The sequence below is a fragment of the Haemaphysalis longicornis genome, unplaced genomic scaffold (genome assembly GCF_048455015.1).
Source record: "Haemaphysalis longicornis isolate Haplotype H1 unplaced genomic scaffold, Haemaphysalis longicornis Haplotype H1 scaffold_2, whole genome shotgun sequence".
Lineage (NCBI taxonomy): Eukaryota > Metazoa > Arthropoda > Arachnida > Ixodida > Ixodidae > Haemaphysalis > Haemaphysalis longicornis.
Window position 1 is genome coordinate 229,475,956 of NW_027526295.1, and position 20,276 is coordinate 229,496,231.

Consider the following 20,276-nt stretch of genomic DNA (forward strand, 5'->3'; position numbering starts at 1 on the left):
ATTTCCTGCAGCGCATTTTTAGGCGTAACAATTTGGATTTCGGACTTTGGCTTTGGGCTTTAAAGACGTTGGCTTTTGACCAGAGAAATATTCGCATTTCAACCATCTTTCACATCACCCCCCATCATCATCACCGTCAGACAAAATTGGCATTCCTGCAGAGCATCGGGCAAACGTCACCATCAGGGAGGCATACAAAGGTTCTCTTTAAAAAGCACTCATATGTCGAGATATTGGGAACGCGCAAGAGGACCAACTGCTCCAAAATAATCGCGGGTTGTAAGCTGCTGCACGTGTACCGTATCTCAGTGGTGGCGTCGGCACGTCACCCCAACGGAAATAATATGTGCACACCCCAATACCATACAGGCACAAACAATGGACTACCTGGGCCACACAATAATACTATGAATAAAGTTTTCCCGACGATACATGATTAACACACACAGATGTCTATTCATTCTGTAGGTGTGCGATAATTTTCTGTGATTTGGTTTCTATGTATCACGGTCACTACCGTTCTTTTAGTTGGCCGTTGTACACCTGGAAGGCGACTACGCATGAACAATCGGCGAACCTGAGAAGGTAGAACGTGAGAAAGCAGTTCGGATGAGGCATCTTTCCTCTCAGTCGAGCGGAAACGCCAGCAGAGGACGGCACGTGCGGTACGTACAAGCTTTCCTATACCCGAGCATGTGATTCTTAAAAGGACGTTCATGATGATCTTTTGAAAAACATCTTTAATTACAGAACGCTGTCAGAAAGTCAACGGTTATTGCGTTTCATGAAACAGAAAAGATTAGTGTTGAATAAAAAAGGTGACTATGTAAAAGCTGGTAAAATCGCTTTGTTAGGGCGGCTTACTCAGTGCTGATTCATGCAAGAACGTTTAGATAGTATAAAAGTTTGCGGCTTCCTTCGGAAACTTAAAAAATCCCACAAGCTTTGCACTATTCTTACCGTTGCAGGAGTAGTGCGAGGTGTTATTCAAGCCTCGTCGCAGAGACGAAGACAGAGTATTTCCACCCGCTATGATGGCGCAATGCATTGGCGTATGGCGTTGAGCTCCTGGGCTCGTAGTCGCGCAGTGTGTGTCTGGTGCCGAAGGCTATTTCTGATGAAGGAAAATATAAACTAGGAAGTCCACACGCGCTAAGCTTCGCAACATTAATAGACCCATACAGTGTCTAGAATAACCAGAAAGCCTCCGCCATGACACGCCTCTGTGTAGCCTTGAAACATTCAGGCGCAATTAAGTGGTGTGCGTGCGTGTGTGGGTGCGTATGTGAGAATATTTTAATTGTGATTACCCCCCCCCCCCCACAGCAGGTATGCAGCTTGGGCTAGCCGGTGAAATAGTGCGACATTGTGGCATAACACATATTTTGAATGATAATTTGCTGAAAATATTATGTTGTGAATCAACTGTTATGCAGATTCTACTGCCTGAAGATGATGAGACAAGCCATCCTCATTGCATCTGTTTTGGCGGCTGGTAAGGAACCGTTCTCGTCACATACGTATTCCGAGCTTGCAGTGCAATAAGGAACACCATGATTCAAACAGATCACAGGTGTGCTCATTGTCTCACTACTCCTGTCTGTGCATACATCGAAAGCAAGCGATGCAATTTAAGCAAATCTTCCCTCAATTGGGGGGAGTTTCGGCAACGATTGTGGTAGGTAGAGGTGCAAACGGGAAAAAATATTTTTACGCGTAGTTTTTGTTTTGAGTTTCTGGCAAGGCTTTCTTTTATTCTCTCGTTCGGGTTATTTTGATGGTGAGCTTTTTTGGCAATGCGTTTTTCGTCGCGGCGCGATTCCTTCTAGGTGCCATGAAGTGGTTATGTGGCTATTCTCGCAAAATTACGTCATCGCTCCATCAGTCACTCCATCGGCGCACTGCACCTGCTTTCTCTGAAATGGCGTCAAAGCTTCGCAACTATCGCCTTCCCTCTCTCACTGCACTCGTCATGTGGTTATTCCTAGGGCGTGCTCACCCTCTCTCTTCCGAGCGGACTCATCCAGTCCAATCCGATCCCATCCAATCCATCACAATCCAATCCCTCTCCTCTCGCTTTCTTTTCCTCTCTCTGTTCTGCCTTTTATGCCAAACGACAATGAACGAACCCGTCGAAGTAGCTGCATGTGTCCCAGTATTAAAAAATGCACAGGGGACTATGAGGGTTAAAACCAATATTTATACTCTTTACCCGTGAAACACATTTTGGAGACTATCCGCAGGCGTTGCAAGGCATGTCTTTTAAGCTCATTTTCTGGGCGGCCCGTAGCGACCAACAGCGTTCAGCGGAGGTATTACCCCCTGTAGTTCGTATGACACAAAAGGGCATCTTGTTTTAAGAAGTAACCAAAATACGAGGCGCAATTGCTTTCACAGAGGCCCTCCTTAACACCGGCTTGCCGAGAGAGACAAACATTTCATTGAGCCTTTAAGTCCCCTTAGGGGGACATGGTGACCGGCGTACAGGTGACCTCAGCAGCCCGCGTCGTGACTACCCGTTCCCGCTTGCACTCGGACAGGCGTAGAGACCGTCGTGGCCTTGCAGCGGTACGGCTGCTTCCAAACGAGTCTCTCCAAAATATTGAGAAGATTGTATTAGGTTGCCAGGTGTGCCACGGCAGCTGCTGCAGTTCGAATAACTCAGAGGTTCTGCTGTAATACTGTACATGGCTTTCGAAAATGCATGTTGCAAGCCCTCTTGTGCGTACAACGGAGCATCTCGGTGCAGCAAATTTTATTAAGGGGCATGAAGGCGAAATGCAACCGGATTTATTTAAAGAAACTATCTTACTCACTAAACTTTATTTCACCCTCGTAAGAGGTTTTTTTCTTTTTAAAGGAATTGAAAACTTTCAAATTTTGCGCTACATGACGTCAACAGTGTCATTGGTGGGAAAACGAAAATCAAACTTGTCATTGTGACTCTTCAATTTACAGTCTCAGAATTACCGCGGATATTCCACAGGTAATCCGAAGGTTCCACAAAGCCACAGAAATACACGGGAAAATCGAATGCCGGACTGCTTCTAGGGGAGTCCGCGGTGAGTCCGCGACTGTAAATCGAAGAGCCCCTCTGTGGTAAATCCACGTTAGCATTTGCATAAAGTGGTCCAAAATGCCTACAGGCAGCCCTCAATGCTCACAAGGATGATTGTAAAAGTGGCTTTGGTCGGCGGTCACCAATCCCACGAACAGTTCCCCCGGTGACGTCATAAGATCCCGGCGAGAAGTTGGTGTGGCGTCGCCACTGCCTCGCCTGTGTTACTGTCGAGATTGTTTGTTTGAAGCTCGCATTAAAATCGAAATAATTGTTTTTGGAACAAAGCAGGCCTTGAAATGAACCAACTTTAAAATCGCGCCGAGTGAGGAACGCACTGCCCTTCGGACTTTCAAACAAAACCCACTATGGATTGTGGCGGTGTAATGTCCTGGTGCGTTTCCGCTACTCAAAAGAGAAACACTGCACGTAGTCGCGCTGAAAAATGTATTTCCTGTATTTTCTTGTAGTAAATATTTCAACGTTGGGGGCTGGCGCCAAGAAATATCCCTTGATCTTGCAACACTTCGATCAGCTTGGCACTCTACAAACGATTTTTGCCTCAGTTCGAAAACAACGTTCAATTCATCTTGCAAGCTTTTGCGAATGCCATGGCGGATATTGTGTAAAAGCGCCTGAAAGACGACTTCTTTACTAAGGGCTCGCGGTAATCTGGCTATGCCGTACGGATATTCCTTGCTCAAAGAAACAAAAACAATTGAGCGTTACTCGAGCGAATGCGCTTTAGGGGCTTCACCTGCCATTCCTTGAGTAACCCTGAAGTGAGCAACTTTATGGAAAGATAAGTTCTAATATATTCTCGCCCCTTTACTTTCGTTTCGCTCCCAAAGCGCACCTGTCGACGGTGAGAGACTCTAACAGGTTTCTCGACGTTCTGCTGGAGGATAAAGTTCCCGCGCAACTGAGAGAATACCGAACAATTTATCCTACTGCAACCATACCCGAATTCAAATTCAAGGTATGTACTCAACGCTATACTTTCTTCTGTGGGTTCTAACAACGGCTATTCATTTCGTGGAAACAAGACAAAAGAAAGCGAAAATTGTGACACGAAATTACCGTCTCTTCAGAACAGGCATTTTCTACTGTTAATCGCCGTCTGTGTGCAACATATATGGACCCAAAATCTTATGGGCTTCCACGAATGAAGTTTGTGAATTTGTGCCCAAGCTAAAGTTAATATTTTTTTGGGTTATGGTTGATTGAAATTGATTGATTCCTTGATTAAGGAGGAATTTGTGGGCAGATTTAATTTGTTTGATAATAGTTATTTATTGGATATGACCATTTTAGTAGTGCGGTGGGGCCTAATCTCATTTTGGGTGCATTTAGCGCGAACGCAAGCACAGTAGTACATCAACTACTCCATATATCACCATCCTAGTGATCGGGTGCTGGTACTTAATCTGGTAAAAAACTGATAACTAAGCATTTATATTCACTACCTGGTAGTAAAAGCGACAGTGAAGGACATTCAACTTGGGCTTACTGACAGATACCCAGCACCGGAGTCACCAACCGCGAAGTAAGCGTCAAAGTCAAACCTGGAACTATCCGGGGATTCGACACCGGCATTCGTCGCAGCGGGGAGTGTCACCCGCCCGTCCTCATGGAAGGCAATGTCACCATAGCCTGCCTGGTTGATTTCGGCGGAATTAACGCCACGTTCAAGACAGAGGTGCGTAGTTGTAGTCATTTTTTTCTCAATGTGCAAAGCGGGTCCACACTTTCATCTTGGTGTTACTCTCTCCGTGATGTTCCGCATTATTATACCATGTATCCAATAAGAAACGATAGGGTAAGAGCCCATAAGAGTTTGTATGCGATGGGAAGAAACATTTTTAACGTTAGAATCTCACCAGTTTCACTTTAAAGTAGGTTTCGATGGCTTGGTCCTTATCTTGAGCATGTTAGTTTAACTAATGGGCGTTACAAAAATTTGAATGCTACAACGCAGTGTGCAGTTGATACAGTTGATATCTTGATACTTATGAAGGTGATGTTCATCTTACCTTTCCTTGTAGCAGTCCATATAATCTTCCAAACATTCTTCTCTTCTTTGCGTGTGACCTTTTTTTTGCACTTTCCCGCGTTAATATGTTAGCTTATTGATAGGGAATGAACAAAAATTGAAGAAAAATGGCACATTTTTGCTCGGAGATTCGATTGTGACTAGGAAGATATTTGCAGAAACTTCCTGGTGGGAATTGCCAGATGGTGCGTAAATATTCTTCGTAGGGTCTCAGATCCGCACATGCACATTCACGCATGTTTCCTTTCGAGGCCCCAGGCCCCGTTTTTTTATTCTACGGTTTTTTATTCTACGAAGGCCATTTCATCACTTACTTCAACTACGGCCATAGAATAAATCTCTTTTCAGGTATCGTGTCAGATGTTACGGACTCTCGCACGGATGCATTTCTCGGGGAAGTCGCCAGAGAATGCATGTACATTCAAAATGTGATAAAAAGTTGTGAAGAAAGTTTCGGGTCACATATTTACAGTTCTTTTGAATATATAGGAAATCATTACTGTCATGAAAATTGCTCTGTTGTATCCCCAAAACATTGTACACTAGGATATAAAAAGAGAGAACTGAGGGTAGAGAAAACGTTAAAACACAGTGAACAATGTGTCGGTAAATACGTGAGTGGAGGTGGCAAGCTAACTTGGGTAAGGGGGAGTGTGATGTCCTTGTGACAAAGTGGGCCTATTTTGGTGACATCGGTTTCAGCACTCCGGCTTAATTTTTATGCTGTGATGGAAGTACAAGTATATACAGTTAAACCTGGATGTAACCAACCTCAATGTAAGCAATTCCTTGATTGAACGAAGTTTTTCAATTCCCTATTTACACCTTAATTGAAGCGCATGTTTTTGCCACCTCTATGTAACGAAGGCGTTGCGACGGTTAACCTGGATGTAACGAATTCGCTACGCTGATTAGTCAAGGTTCCTTGCCATTTTTCTGAAAAATTGCCTGGCGAAATGCACTAATTGAGCGAATTTCGCCAGTGCCGCAATCTCTCGTGCGTTTCCACGTGTGAGTGCGGTGTCGGTTGGGTGCTAGGCCTGCCTGTCGGAGTGTAGTCGCGTATGTCCCCTGATATGTGTGGTGACTGTGAGAGGGAAAGCGGTTCCCAGCCTGCACCACATATATATCGCAGGGAGAGAAAGGGAAGGAGAGGGGGTAGAAATATGGGTTGAGGTAGTGGTACAAAGGGGGTTGGGGCAGGAAAAGTAAGGGGTAATGGGGAAGAGAAGATAGATCAGCGACCATCGCCCGGGAACGCGAAAACTATCAGCGGGCTTTTTGTTTTTTACATGAAAGGGAAATTTATGGTTTCGTGGATGATTTAATTCTTCTGCCTAAATACGAAAAGATTTATCTTTTCAAGACAAGCTCGCAAAGTTACATGCCAACTCCGCCGGCGAGAAAGAAGAACGTCACCGCCCGGTACAGTGACCCAGCTAGCATGCCTTTAAAGGAGCCATGAAGAGAAAACACAATTTTGGTTCATTCAAAAGATTGTCTCGTTAGAATCATACTGACACCACTTTTAACGTAAACTTCGCTCAAATAAGCTACATAATTAGTAAAAACGGGAAGGAATGGTCATGCGACCCACCAGATCATTTCCCGCAACTGAACATATGATGTCACATGAGCTAAGCTCTGCGATTGGCGGAGGCTGGCAGAAGCAGACGAAAATTAGGTAGAGCTTATAAACTAGACGAACGAGTGATTTGCGCTTAAATTTAGGGCACATTCTTTACAAAGCAATAAGAATGATGGGACAAACAGTGGAAGTTACGAATGCACATGTAAACATAGAAGTACTGATGCGTTCTGCTGTTCGTACTGCGCACAGCATGCTTGATTTAGCTGCACAGCACTACGGGGCTTGGGGTTGTCTCAGACGACACTGGCCGATTGACGCAAGCAACGGTGTCTTACGTGACCCCATTTGTCGAGCGAGCACTGTTTCAGGGAACGAATATTTTCTCCCAGAACAAAAACAAGCCAGGTTTAAATGCGGGCAAAAACAAACCAAACGCTTGCCACGGTATGGTGGCGCCATCTAGGTTACGGAACGTAAAAAAACGCGGGAACAAACCAACACCGCTGTACAGGGTGGAGACAACCTTTGAACGGTCCCGTGCCGCCGCAATTGGGCCAACGGGCTCAACGCGTTATTCTTTTCGTTTCCCACGAGACCTATCAACGCGAAACAGTCAATATGATTCAAACTTCTTCAGTAAACCGCGTTGCGGCGATAATTTTAGCGCGGTTTTGACACAATGACTTGCTTCGGCGGCGAGTGAGCAAGCGAAAATGGCGGCGCCAGCGTATACGTGTCTCTACCCTGTACGGCGGATGCGTGAATGAAGGTATTCTAGGCTGCAGAGCGGTCGGTTCCTGTGATGTCACTTGGGACCACGAAAACGCACGATTGAGCGGGAAAATCAAAATTTTAACCTAAATTGTTTAATTTCTCAGTGAATAAAGCACCGTTTGTATCCGGACAAGCGATGGGGGCACTATAAAACACAAAATCTTTCGAATAAAACCAACATGCATTTTCTCTTTATGGCTCCTTTAACAATTTTGAGTGCAGAAAAGAGCATGAAGTTCGCGAAAAGGCGCCCTTCCAGCATAAGTTTGGTTCATGAAGGGCGTTAAGGCACCGAAAAGTATCAAAAAACAAAAATTATGCTTAGTTATGTTTGTGAACTCGCGGGGCGTGTTGTAGCAGCAAGCGCAAATCACGCAGTTTTTCAGTGTGAAAGATATCCTTGAACAAGGGTGAGTTCAGCATCAATGATTCCTAGCATATTGATTTCCTTTCTGCTTCATTTCCGTGAGCTTTAACTCGAAACCTGCATGTAACGAAAACCTGGATATAACAAAAAAATGCGAATTTTTGTCAGCTCCTTTATATCCAGGTTTAACTGTGGCACGCGGGAATTAATTCCGCGTGGATCATCTTAAGAACGCTTACGTAGTCGCGTGAAAAATTTTACGGGTGGCCTACGATGCATTTTAGGCACCTCAATAGAGAAACGGTACGCCACCTGCCCCCAGTTTCTCTAAAATAATTGTTGTTGAGGAAAACACGCCGCGTAACGTTTTTCGACAATGCATTGGTAATTGTCCAGAAAAAGACGGGAATTTTCGGCTTTCCGATCCGTGTACGCGGACTTCTTTCCTTTTGACCTAATCATTTGAATGGGCACCGTGATCTGGTTACGGGCTAGAAACTTTCTCAGACTGCCTTATCCATTGTGAGGCTGGTAGCACTTTCAATATAAAGGCCAACCTAGGGCACATAGGTTGGCCTTAGGTTGGCCATAGATCAAACAAGGATATGCACGCCTATCTGTTTGGTACTGCAAATATTATCCGCTTTGCAGCCTGGCATAATTCAAACTAGCGCGCTCTCACGAACAACTGTTTTTAAATTGCAGGTGAAAGGTGACACGCTGGTTCGCAAGGAGAAGACGGTTTACGTGAACATCACCGTTGTGGACACGGTGGCCCGCTTCGAAGCGACCGCCCTTCCCGGCCGCCCGGGGTCGCTCCGCACGTTCTACATCGAACACATTAACTTGCACACCGTCCCGGACAAGAAGCTCAACCTGAACAGTGAACGGCAGCGGAAGTTTAACCTCGAGATCGAGCAGATCCTCCAGTCCACCATATACAACCTGGTTTACAACGAGTACAAAGCCGCCCTAGAGCGAGCAATCGAAAAGACGCCTTTTCCACGAGCCTAAACGTCGTCGCCGTTTTTATAACGCATGAAATGGCTGAAGGAGTTGTCCCCACAGATGCTGCTCTCCAGATCTTTTGGTTCCTTAATATTTTATTGTTTAGATTGCAACCAGTGTTGCAGTAATTCAATACGTAGGTCTTTAGAAGGTCGATATAAAACTTTTACCCCGAGATAAATAAGAAACGTGCTCATATTCATTCACGTTCAATAAAGTGCACTTTATTAAGCAAGCCGTTGTCCGTGAATCTTTATCAATGATACGTACTCTAAACACACCAGCGTAACTCAGCAAATCTAAAAATACCCCTATAAGAAGTGTAATTAGCATTTACTAGTGAACATTGGTCACAAACAATTTATATTTAGCTTAAAAGGGCCTGTCAGAAATTACGTCTAGTAAAGGTAGGTGCGGAGGTAGCCTTGGAAATTACTTATTTACATTGAGCGTTGAAAGAGGAGTAGCTTGCAAATGCGACCCCAAAATATTTGGAATCCCAAGCGTAATACCAACAAACCTCAGCGTTCCAGAACGTCCGCATGTTGTCTTTTGCCAATGATTGCCACAATACTGGACTTTCAAGTTTGAAAGTATAGACTCAAGATTATTTTTCAAGCTTTCTGAATCTGCTTTGCAGTCACATTACGGGAGACACTGGCCTCATACTCACATATACCCTCACATTGTTGAAAAGAATCTCCGCAAGATTACCGATAATGTGCAGTGCCTAGAGTGGAAGCATCCCCTCTGCGACTTTGTTTTTCGGTTAGAAAGTCTGCCTATTGAAATTAGAGTGGTTCTGATAAAGCAAGAAACCGTCGGTCTAACCTAAAATTCAGGAAAATTTAATGCACGTGTACTGAAACCAAATGACAGCACGTAATCGAGACATGAAAAAGCCTATCTGAAATTGAAATTACGATTGAAGCATTACCAGGGGAAAGTTCTCTCCTGCTCGACGGCCAAGGCTGAGTCCGCGTAATGCTGAAACGACGATTTCCATTATGGCTCATGCGACCGTGTAAACATTGACCTTATTAGGAAGGAAGGAAATGTGGATGAAGGGTGTGGGCAGCTGCCCGTGCACCAGTGCGGCGCGTGGTATGCCTCTAGTGGCAGCCGCTTTAAAAGCTGCTTTCCCTCTTCCTTGGCCGTGCAAAGTGCGCAGGAAGCCTAAAAGAATAGTCATGCTGCGCTTGAGCGTCGTCGTGTTTTCTGTCTCTGTATTCATATCACAAAGCGGGGTACAGGCAAACCCGAAGACGATTATGGATGACTTTAATCCTGTCAAGGTAAGCCATTAGACGTATTTCCTCCATGTCAGCTGGTTTAGAATATGAAGTGCCAACAAGATTTAGCGAATAATTTATTTTAGAATTCCAACGCATGAAGTACTTGACCAGCGTCATACGCGTTGCTAAGGTAATCATGAGCTTTCTGTAGCCTTCAATCAACCGATGTTTCTAACCATCCACGCGAAGGTTTGTCGCAGAAACAGTTGTCTAAGTTACAAACGTATAAAATCAACTGAAATGTATGGTGTTCGCATAATATTTACTTAATCCTTTCCCTTCTGTACTGATGTCATAACTCCTACTATTTAGACTGTACTGAAATCGACCGAATGAACCACACCCGAAAGATAAAGTAAGCGAAATATGCTTTCTTTGTCTGAAATGTTTGTTCAATATTTAACTCAGAGGAATGTCATCGCGCGCAGTCTGCAATTTTAGAGTAAATAGAAGGTTGTTACTACAAGCGTCGCGCCAAACGTAGCGTCATCAAGAACATCAAGGAATAAATTTGGATAGTTGGAGCTAATTTAATTAAAATGGCCAGAATTAGGCTGACCGTGGTCATTGAACAGGTTTAAGTTTCGGGGTGCTCGCTTAATTTATGGAAGTGCACCAGAGTAGTTAGCTTTAAAAAAATGAACGTTCGAGCAACTAAATTTTCGAGTTGTACGCCTCGCTGGGGTTTTCGCGAAGAAGAGTAAAGACGCTCGATCAAACTGAACATGTGCTGGTTTTAAGTAGATTAATTGCAGGTGCGTAAGCAAACCTCATCTGGGCATCTGTTGCATTAAGTGGGCTCAAATGGATAGTGCTTGTAGTCCTCAATGTGTGTGCAACAGAATCAGCATAAAGTCCGGCCTTTAAGAAGTTGCCCAAAATACATCTGTCGGTGCGGGGTACTAGTGTGTGCAGCACTGTTGCTGGCTTCAAGTGTACGCGCACGGGCTTACTAGCGCACACAATTGCGGTGTTGAACCTCGTGTTGCTAGGTAAATGCCCCAGTAAGACGGTCCTAGTGCTTGTGCAAGCCATCTAAAACTGCTCTAAGCAATAGCGGGAATTAGGACGCTCCTGAAAGAAGTTCCACAAGGTTGATAGCTTTTGACGGTGGAATCAAAGGTTTTTTTTTTTAGCCCGAACTTGTGGCTTGCAGAAAGTCTTAACAAGAACCACGTAAATAGGTAGTATCGCACGTATTACGACGAACGTCCCGCTACATCCTCGAACCAACAAAGCTGCAAGTCGCCCTCCGTCAGTTGTAAAAGCAGCAGCAACTATGCAGCCATTATGCAGCAATTACGCAAACATTGCGCAAGCAAGTGCCGAAATTTCAAAACAGGTTCCAAAACAGCGTGTCATGATTAGTGGTTCTGGGTTATCAGCTCTTAGGGACATCGAACAGACTCTCGCCTTGCTACTTATATGAACAGTGGTCACAGATGCTTTACTGTGCGAAGACTCTTGAGTGCGGCTGAATACAGCGCACGTCGTTTTACCTTGGAGAAGAAGCAAGGGTATGGGCCTTGAGTGCCGGGACTTCTGCGCCGTGGTATATAGCCGCCGTTCAGGGATTGTACGAGGACACAGTTGCCTATCTGAGGGGTGTTCATGCGGTTTTTCGGCTTTCTGTCGCTTATTCGCGCCATACAAAACGTTTTACTGGCACACGATCAGCGTTTTATTATCACACCTGTATGCTAATAATACATTTAAGGCATGCCAAACGTTTCTGAAGCTTGGTAAGGGGCCAAAGGTCAGCGGGGACGCGGGTCCGTGCTTTTCTTTCTCACGGGCGTCAGTGACAACAACAGGTCACCACCGCCCGCTGTTGAATAACGCCTGCTTTAGACTTCGACCTAATGATTGGACGTGGCGAGAGGTTTGTTGAGCCTTGGAAAGCGTGCCTGCTTCGGTCGTGACGACGTCAGTGACATGGTAGTTTTTTTCGTGTTGAAATTAATTATCTGTAGTCGTTACTGTATGTTAGGCAAATGTACTGACCTGTCCACTCCCCTATTCCCCTCCCACGGGCTCAAAAATTCTGTGAGGGGCAGCCCCCTCTCCCACACCCTCCCCCTTGCGTACACGGCGGCGGGGAGCCTATCAGGACTTCTGACCGGGGCCGGCTTCCTTTGCAGTTCAAAGGGAAGTGGTGGGTGGACAGTTTCAGCCAAGCCATTTACGGGGACACCGACCGCTGCGCACATTTCACGATCGCAAAGGACCACGACAACGTTTACAAACTCAACGCGGAATACGTGGACACAGAGTAAGTACTTAATCGCCAGTTATTCAAGTGACTTCGAATAACACTTTCGAACAGATGGTGGGAAAAATGAAATTCGGGGCATTTTTTCTTAAGCAGGTCCCAAATAACTGCCTCATAACCATGGCGAGCACCGCTTTGCCTAAATGATTCATAACAACCATAACAGCCAATGATGAAAAGTCGATTAGCCTGTGATGGCCTTGCATAAACTAAATCCATTTACCCGACCTACAAAAGTCACCTGGACTAGCCCGTTTCAGTTTCAGTTTTTATGTTTTTCTGCTCAGAAACACAACAATCCTCGAAGACTACTAATTTCCTCTTGCACATTTTGTTCACGCTTTTAAATGCAGTAACGAGCTAGTGGAAATGAGCGTCGAGGTCCAAGAGGACGACCGACACCCGGCGAGATTCATCCTTAAAATTGGAGGTAACGTGCCGCTTGGACTGATCCGAGACGCATGACGGCAGATTCATCCGTTTCTTTGAGCATGGAAAATTTATTAGCTTGTATTATCCGGACGGGATGCACTTGGGCGTATTCTCTAAACGGGTTCTTGTGTTACTTGCATGTGATGGCTTCTGGCAATATTTATTATTTATTTACGAGTGCCTTAAGGATATGAGACAGCTGTCGAATGAGAAGGGAAGGGGTGGGATAAAGTTCCAAATGCAAGCAAAGCAAAACGACCTAAAAGGAAAGATACCGCTGTGGTAAGTGAACAATAATCATTAATAAACCCTACATGGCGTGGCAATTGTTTCCGTACCTTAATACGTAAATGGAGAAACAAGCTAGTACATATGTTGTAGGAGAGATATTCCTCGCTGGATGGATACACTCGGAGGTATTCTGAAGAAATTTTACAACGTATTGTAGTAGTCATGTGTTAGTCTGATTTATTGGGGCTAGGGTCGATATCAGGACTCGAAAAACTACAAAAAAAGTTTTGAAAGTCATTACAAAAAAAATTCAGCAGCTCAAAGCGGTTGTACAACCAACGAAACACATCGTTTTTGTGCTTGCGTTCAGCGTAAACACACTAGGTCTATGTATCTATATGCGAAGTTACAACGTAAATCGAGTTCCGCTTGGCGGGAGATACATGTCGACCGTGCACCACCCTGTTAAGTTACTCCAATAAGCAATGAATGCTGTTTAGTTGAACATTTGTATCAGTTTCTTCAGGTTCTGTAAATAATTTAACACGAGAGTATTAGGCAGTCGAATGACTGGCATTAGGTCATTCCTTAAAGTTTTTTTTTCATTTTATTAGTATGCAGAGAAATGACAGTTTGTTTCTTCAAGGGACGTTTAATGTATAATAAAGCGCCTCAGCACAAAGGAAGTAAAGTTGCGGTGGTGTTATCAGGTGACGTCATCATCGAGACGGCCATCATCGACACGGACTACGACAACTGGGCAGTTGTTTGGGCTAAGAGCGGCACAGTAGGTACGGAACTTTCCTCATAATTCAGTTCGGGTGCTTCAAGCGGTTCTATTGTGAAAATCCGCCTTTCCACGCCTCTCGCGAGCAGCGTGAAGAAAGCGTTCGTGTACGTCCCTCTATTTCTGTTTTCAGCCGCATACCACGTTGTCACCCGCAAACCAAACGCCGAAGACCAATTTCTCCCGGCCATACAGAAGGCCCTGGACAAGGAAGCCATAAAAAAGGAAGATTTCAAGAAAGTTCCCAACATGGATTGTTCCAAGAAAGACACGATTTAACTTAATAAATACAGAATAGTGACGCAAAAATGCATGCTGATTTTGTATGCTGATTTGGTTTGATAATACAATGGCCCCTGCAGGCCTGTAAGCACACCACTGGACATTGCTGGCATTGTTAAGGTGAGAAAGCAGTTTTCAAACCGGTCAGCCCTTTCATTCTCCGTTGCCGAGCCCCAATAAAACGCCACAGTATAGCGACAGGTTTAACAGTACGTTTAAGAGTAATCGGCGAGCTTGTCTTGAGTAACGTGAATTTTTTAACCTACCCCAACCATCGAGTGGCAGCTAAACTGCCACCAGATGCTTCATTAAACGTTTACATTTTCTCTCTCTCAACTTTCTCATGCCTTTAACCAGTGACCACGCGCGACGAAGAAAAGAAAGACAACGACCTGCTGCCATAACGAGATAATAAGGAATTTTGTTGAAATTGTCCGAGTGGTCATACGATGAATTTTTCTTCCAGTCTTCTGTTTGAAAACACTTATGATGTTGATCGGTAGTGCGGCATGCGCCACGAAAGAGCGCACGATAGAATGCCTCCCCCAATTCCACCCAGAGAGCATTGGCGTACGCTGAAAAAAGATCGCGCATACGGCAGCACGTACAGCTGTTTTGCTTTCCCTCCCTCTAGCCAACCAGTGCGAGGGACAAAAAAGATCTGAACAAGTTCAGTATCACACAAACACATTAGCCTTGTTTATTCTCCCTCTCCCTCGAGAAGTGAACCGAATCCTATCGCGTAGCCTAAAAGCGCCACAGCTATACGGTCGATCAGCCCCCAAACATCTCTTCTGGACACTCGAATGACTGTGGATATATCTCCACTTTTGGGTTGCCAGCCTTTACTTTTTCGTTGAAGCCGGAATTCTGCGCGTTTTGAATGGCAAATTGGGCATGCGGTATGCCCGATGGCACGTCCAAAAACATTTTATTAGGAGGGCTTTATACGTATACACTTATAAGAGCGCCTGTTGGTGTACTTGCGGCATTCCGTACCCAGATAGATACAAGCCCGGCACTTCCTGCACTTCCTGTATCTCCTGGCTCGTTTGGAACACTAGTTTTGTTCAGAAACTGGTGAAGAAACTCCAGTGTCCAACCTCAGTGGTCTCGGGGTACAATCGCGGGCTTTGGAGCAAACAGTCTAGTTTTGAGCCACACAAATGTTCTGCTTTTTTTTTGTTAAATTCCGTGATTTCTTTTGGCAGTACTGCTCTCGTAGTTCAATTCCACTCACCATTTTTTGTAAATAAGGGTGTTTTGACAAGTTTTATGTAGATTTAAGGGTGGGACATGACATATAAGCAGGTGTACTCACAGTTGTGGACCTCACCGGAAGTGCCTAGCTTGTACCTATCTCGGAAAGAAATATCGCGGGTGTACTTCATCTGTACTTGTTATGCGCGACATAAAAGCTCGCCTAACTTTGGGTGCGCTTCTACAGCCTTCGTTCAATATTTCCCCGGGTACTTTGCTGCGAATTAGGTATTTTACGAGACCTATTTCCTCCGAGTTGCGACGCAACACTTGAGCACCAGACCTCTACTACGGGCGTCAGGTCTGAGCGGTGTCAACTGTCCGCCAACATCTGCAGCTACGTGCACTGCTATCCTGCCTAGAGCCAAGGTGCGCTTTATTCATCTTCGAAGTCGTCGTTAGGGGTTGTCGTGCCGCAGCGCACCTCCGCTGGATGTTTTCGCAGATAGTCGAAGGGAAAACGATTATTATCGAACAGTGTGCGCCATTATACACGGGTCACTGAACGCGCCACGTCATTAGCGTGAATAGAATGAACGCACTGTCGTGGGGGCGACGCTCCAAATTCCCTCCGGGTGCTGTATACGGCGATAGGCACTTAACCGTCTACATCAGCATCTGTGAAACGTGGCAGTGCAAAAAATTCCGACATATTCGTTCCACATATCAATCCTTCTCACGCAGTCACTACATGAAAAACAATGCCGAGTTGTCCTAGAATCATCTTTTTACGTTGTTTTGTGCGTTATCGTTTAAGCCTTTGGCAAAGGATCACGCGCAGTCATGTGCAGATGGCAAACTGAGTGCCGAGCTTCAGTGACGTTGTGTTGTAAACATGTTCCCCCAAATTCTGATTCCAAGTTCGTGGACTAATAATCTGGGCGCCTGCGCACATTGGACTCTCAGGGAACGAGATTGCCCATCTCACAGCTCGAGAATTGACCTGCCGAGCACTTGAATAAGATCTGCGTCCGCTTCCTCTAGTCTCGTTTCACGAGATTACCACGCACTATCGGCTACAAAGACAAACGTACGCCCCACCGCACAAAACAACTACCCAAGGGTCACGATAGAATACTTCGTGCCCTGCAAACTAATACTTACCCCCACCCTAGCGGAAACCACTACATAGCCCTCACCCTGTATCCCCGTTTGTGCCGCTTCTGCGGGGAGTTTGGAACACTTTTTCACATGATCGGCGGCTGTACACAAAGCCCACTTGACCCGCCCAATCCCTTCCACACCTATGAGCTTTGGGAGAGCGCCTTGGCCAGCTCTTCCCTCGACGTCCAGCGCAAGTTGGTGGAGAGGGCAGAAGCCACGGCCCGTGCCAATGGACTCCTGGAATGAGGAGGCCACCCTAAGGACTCTTTAATAAGAAACAATAAACATGTTTAGTCTCTCTCTCTCTCTCGTGGAGATTTCGCAAGCCCATGAATATTATATCCACATCGCGCAAAGCGCTTACATCGAAGGCGCGAAACTATGCTGGTTTTTTTTATAGCGGTACTTTGGGGTACAAAGAAGAAAATAAATTCCCCACACGCCAAGTTGAACTCCAACCCCGGTACCCCAGGACCGAATCCAGGAGAAAAAGAAATACGAGCATTAATCATCGTAAGATCGATTACCTGCATTATCAAAGGCGATTAAAAGGGCAAGTACACCACGCCGGGTATCGATGAAGCGTAATTCTCGTTATCAGTTTATTTTAGAACACCCCCTCAAAGACCCTGTTATTGTGCCAGTACCCTTAACTAGAATAAACCCGATTACTCATTTTGCTGCGGGATTCTCGTCCGTGTATTATTACTCTGCTGTGCAAGTACGGAGCCGCTGTACCGTGAAGTTGGAAAGGAAGCCCTCCATTACCTGTTAACAATCCTTACGGTGCCCTCAGAATGCCGCCGTGCTGTAGGGGCCCGTAAATTTGTATCTCCCTTCGACGCATACAGTAAGCACACAGGGGAGTAAGATTGATGTATGAGACGCATTTATTACGAGAGAAGGACAGGTTTATAGCATACACGAAACAATTATGACATGATTTGACGGCACGTGAGATCGCTTGTCCAGAGAGGAGGCTGTGAAGCGGGGAATGAATCGCTGGTTAGACGAACGACACGGAGTCCACCTCGTTCAACTGCGTGGGTGGGGCCACTTGGATGGCCGTACAGTTGCCCTCGATTCCGTATCCAGCCGCTGCCTTGTACTCTGCCGAGCGAAAGAAAAACGGAATGAATTGAGACCATTGACTAAAATGTCCGCTTAAAGCTGTTAGAAATATTCCAATGTATGAAAATTTGGTGGCCGTAATGTAGAGCGAAATATGACGCTTTGCTTCGCATAAAACAAAATCTGTACCAATTCGGATGATTACGGAAGCGTCTACATTCCTGGCGCACCACCAGACATCATACATCTTAGGAGGGTACGTGCTCGACGGCAGGGGTTAGGGAATGAGGGATGTTAGGTTTCTCAATTGGAAGACTGAGGCATTGGCTGGTTGGGGTCAGGACTCGTTCCACTACTACATTTTTTGCTACCAGCGTGAGGGGATGGCATAATACAGAACTAAACGTGCGTGAGGGTACGCTGGAAACAGAAATCTGTTCTCAGTAAAGGAAAATCGGAAAGTTTAAGAGTTTTCTAGCAGGAGGCGAGTGGCTTAGAGACGAAGTAGCAATGAAATGTCGAGAAAACGAACAGGGCGGAAATTAATTTCACGTGTGTACGGAATTGTGCGAAGAGGTCGGAGCATTGCGATTATAGCCACGGCTAGGGCAACGAATGCACGTCTGATAGGGGCCTCCAATGTTACATCCTAGGTTCTTTGTAAAGGGTACCGCCCGTTGGCTACACGTAGCTTCAAGAAGGATCACAGAAAATGCGCAAGGAAACTTCCAGACACTTCGAAGCATGATGTGGCATCATGTGCTGTTTCGTACTTATGGAGATGTCCACTTACGGTACTGGTAATAGTCGTAGACTTCCACCAAGCCGTTCTGGATGTTAGTAACTTGCAGGTTCTTGTTCTCCTTGAGGCTGAAGCATGTGGGCTGGATAGTCAACTGGAAACAGGCAGGCATAACTGTCAGACACAAAACACAGTCCTGAAGGCAAAAAGTTAATTATGCTGCACTTATGCAAGAATAATGTCAGAACATTTAAGCAGGGAAATCGAAAAGTGGTGGACGGGACTTTGTTGTGCTAAAGGCAAAATTTCATATGGATATACGTACGTGCAACTAGGCATCATGCAAGGACTGAGAAATTGATTAAGGCAAGCGGCCACCGGGGTTTCGACCTTGATACTCACCGTTTGAATGATCAGTTGAACCTTGTTGCCACTCACGACATATCGCTTGATAACTCCAGTGTTCACCAACTGAAAAGTGATTTCGATATTTGTTTAAAAAGCGCGTCTACATAATATTATCAAGTTTACATGATATGTTAGGTGTCTCAAATCATATGCACTGCTAGAAATTGGCGGTCTCACGTTTTGCAACGACTGGTCGTCGGCAGAATATCCAGAGAGAAGTGTCACTTCAATGATTGCCGAGCTACGAAGGAAACCTTCCGTGTATCTGAAAGAAATGCGGGCATGGCCGTTACGTTCACTTTAATTTTCTGGTTCTCAATGCTTGTAAAATGTTAGAACAATTCAACAGGCTCCTGTACAGCGTAGCACAGGTCCTTTGGATAATGCCTCCATTCACCAACATTCAGTCACTTTCTAAAGGAGACATTACTGTGCCCCTGTTCGCACCGTGCTGTTGGGGCATTGTTTAGTGTGCGAGTGTGGAGCGAGCTGGATTAGTAGTAGGTTGTGCGAGTTGTCGAAGCAGAAGATCGGCAATAAAATTGTTGCCGTGCGCATGCCCTGCATTCATTTCTCTAGCGATGTCCGGAATGGTCGTTAAATTTTGACACCGCCCAAGGACGATTTAAAGCAGTGGGTTCCATGGAATGGGTGCCAGGGCAGTTCGTACAACAGCACGCAATGAGATGTTGACAATTCCGCCAACGATTGCAGCTCAAATTTTAAAGTGGGCGGTTAAGTAATAAAAATACACCCTTGGATGTGCGGGGTACTGACGCTACTGAGAGTACCCCGTAGAGTCCCGTGGGAGTTGTTACTGCGGACGGAAACATCGAAGGTTTACATACAAATGTGAAGAGCCTTAACTGTGGCAGTCGGTACCGTCCTTTATTTTTTATGGGAACTGCTGTCGCGAGTGATTTTTGAAGACCGCATGGTCAGCGCGAGTTGAGTTAGCTTTTTGGGAAAAAGCAGCTCGGAACAAAGCGAAGAAAAAGAAATCACACGACACCAGCATTTTCTAGTGCTTCGTTTTGTGTCAAGTTACAGCGGCTTTTGAAGATGATTGTATTTGTATGGCGCAAGACCAACTGAGGGCAAAGAGTACCAAAGGATGGCAAGGATGGAGTGCTTCCCCCCCAAGAATGTACGAACTAGAACAGATCACAGCCATCTTGAATTAGGTTTCCGGTGGTCGCATTGTTGTAGCCACCTCGAGCTTTGAAATGTACGTTTGCCATGCAATACCGATAACGCAGTTTCTAAATAAACGTAGCGATTGGGGTGAATGAGGGTGGTAAGTAAGGGGAGCGTCCCAGAAATGGCCAGAAGTTCACTGCGACTGGGCTCTATGCGACGGAAGTGAAACGGTGTCGTGGAGATTCATTATGACGTCTTTTATCCACCTTACATACGCTATCAAAGTATGGGAAAGAAAAGGAGTGGTGGCATTATCCGACATCACGCTGCAACAGGGATGGGATGGCAGAAAGATCAGCAAGGGCAATCGCCCTCAGAATTGCCGTAGGCAGTTCGGGAAG

At 45.5% G+C, this 20,276-nt stretch overlaps 2 protein-coding genes across 3 annotated transcripts in view; one reads left to right on the top strand and one right to left on the bottom strand.

The window, feature by feature from the left end:
* The first annotated feature begins 568 nt into the window (after window positions 1–568).
* LOC144168546 (uncharacterized) lies at window positions 569–14,176 on the top strand. Its single transcript, XM_077697505.1, has 10 exons — window positions 569–665; window positions 1,437–1,495; window positions 3,910–4,037; window positions 4,575–4,757; window positions 8,549–8,851; window positions 9,919–10,146; window positions 12,288–12,418; window positions 12,772–12,848; window positions 13,792–13,872; window positions 14,002–14,176. Exons 1-10 carry the CDS (start codon window positions 610–612, stop codon window positions 14,145–14,147), a joined length of 1,392 nt encoding a protein of 463 aa, XP_077553631.1. The 5' UTR covers window positions 569–609; the 3' UTR covers window positions 14,148–14,176.
* Window positions 14,177–17,386: 3,210 nt separating this feature from the next.
* LOC144170060 (alpha-2-macroglobulin-like protein 1) overlaps window positions 17,387–20,276 on the bottom strand; it is a 40,054-nt gene continuing 37,164 nt past the window's right edge. For both annotated transcript variants that reach the window (XM_077699588.1, XM_077699590.1), the window contains exons 31-34: window positions 18,913–19,000; window positions 18,730–18,798; window positions 18,379–18,481; window positions 17,387–17,624 (exon numbers count right to left, since the gene is read on the bottom strand). In XM_077699588.1, coding sequence (XP_077555714.1) covers window positions 17,521–17,624; window positions 18,379–18,481; window positions 18,730–18,798; window positions 18,913–19,000 — 364 coding nt within the window. In that variant the 3' untranslated portion in view covers window positions 17,387–17,520. The remainder of the gene's footprint in view (window positions 17,625–18,378; window positions 18,482–18,729; window positions 18,799–18,912; window positions 19,001–20,276) is intronic.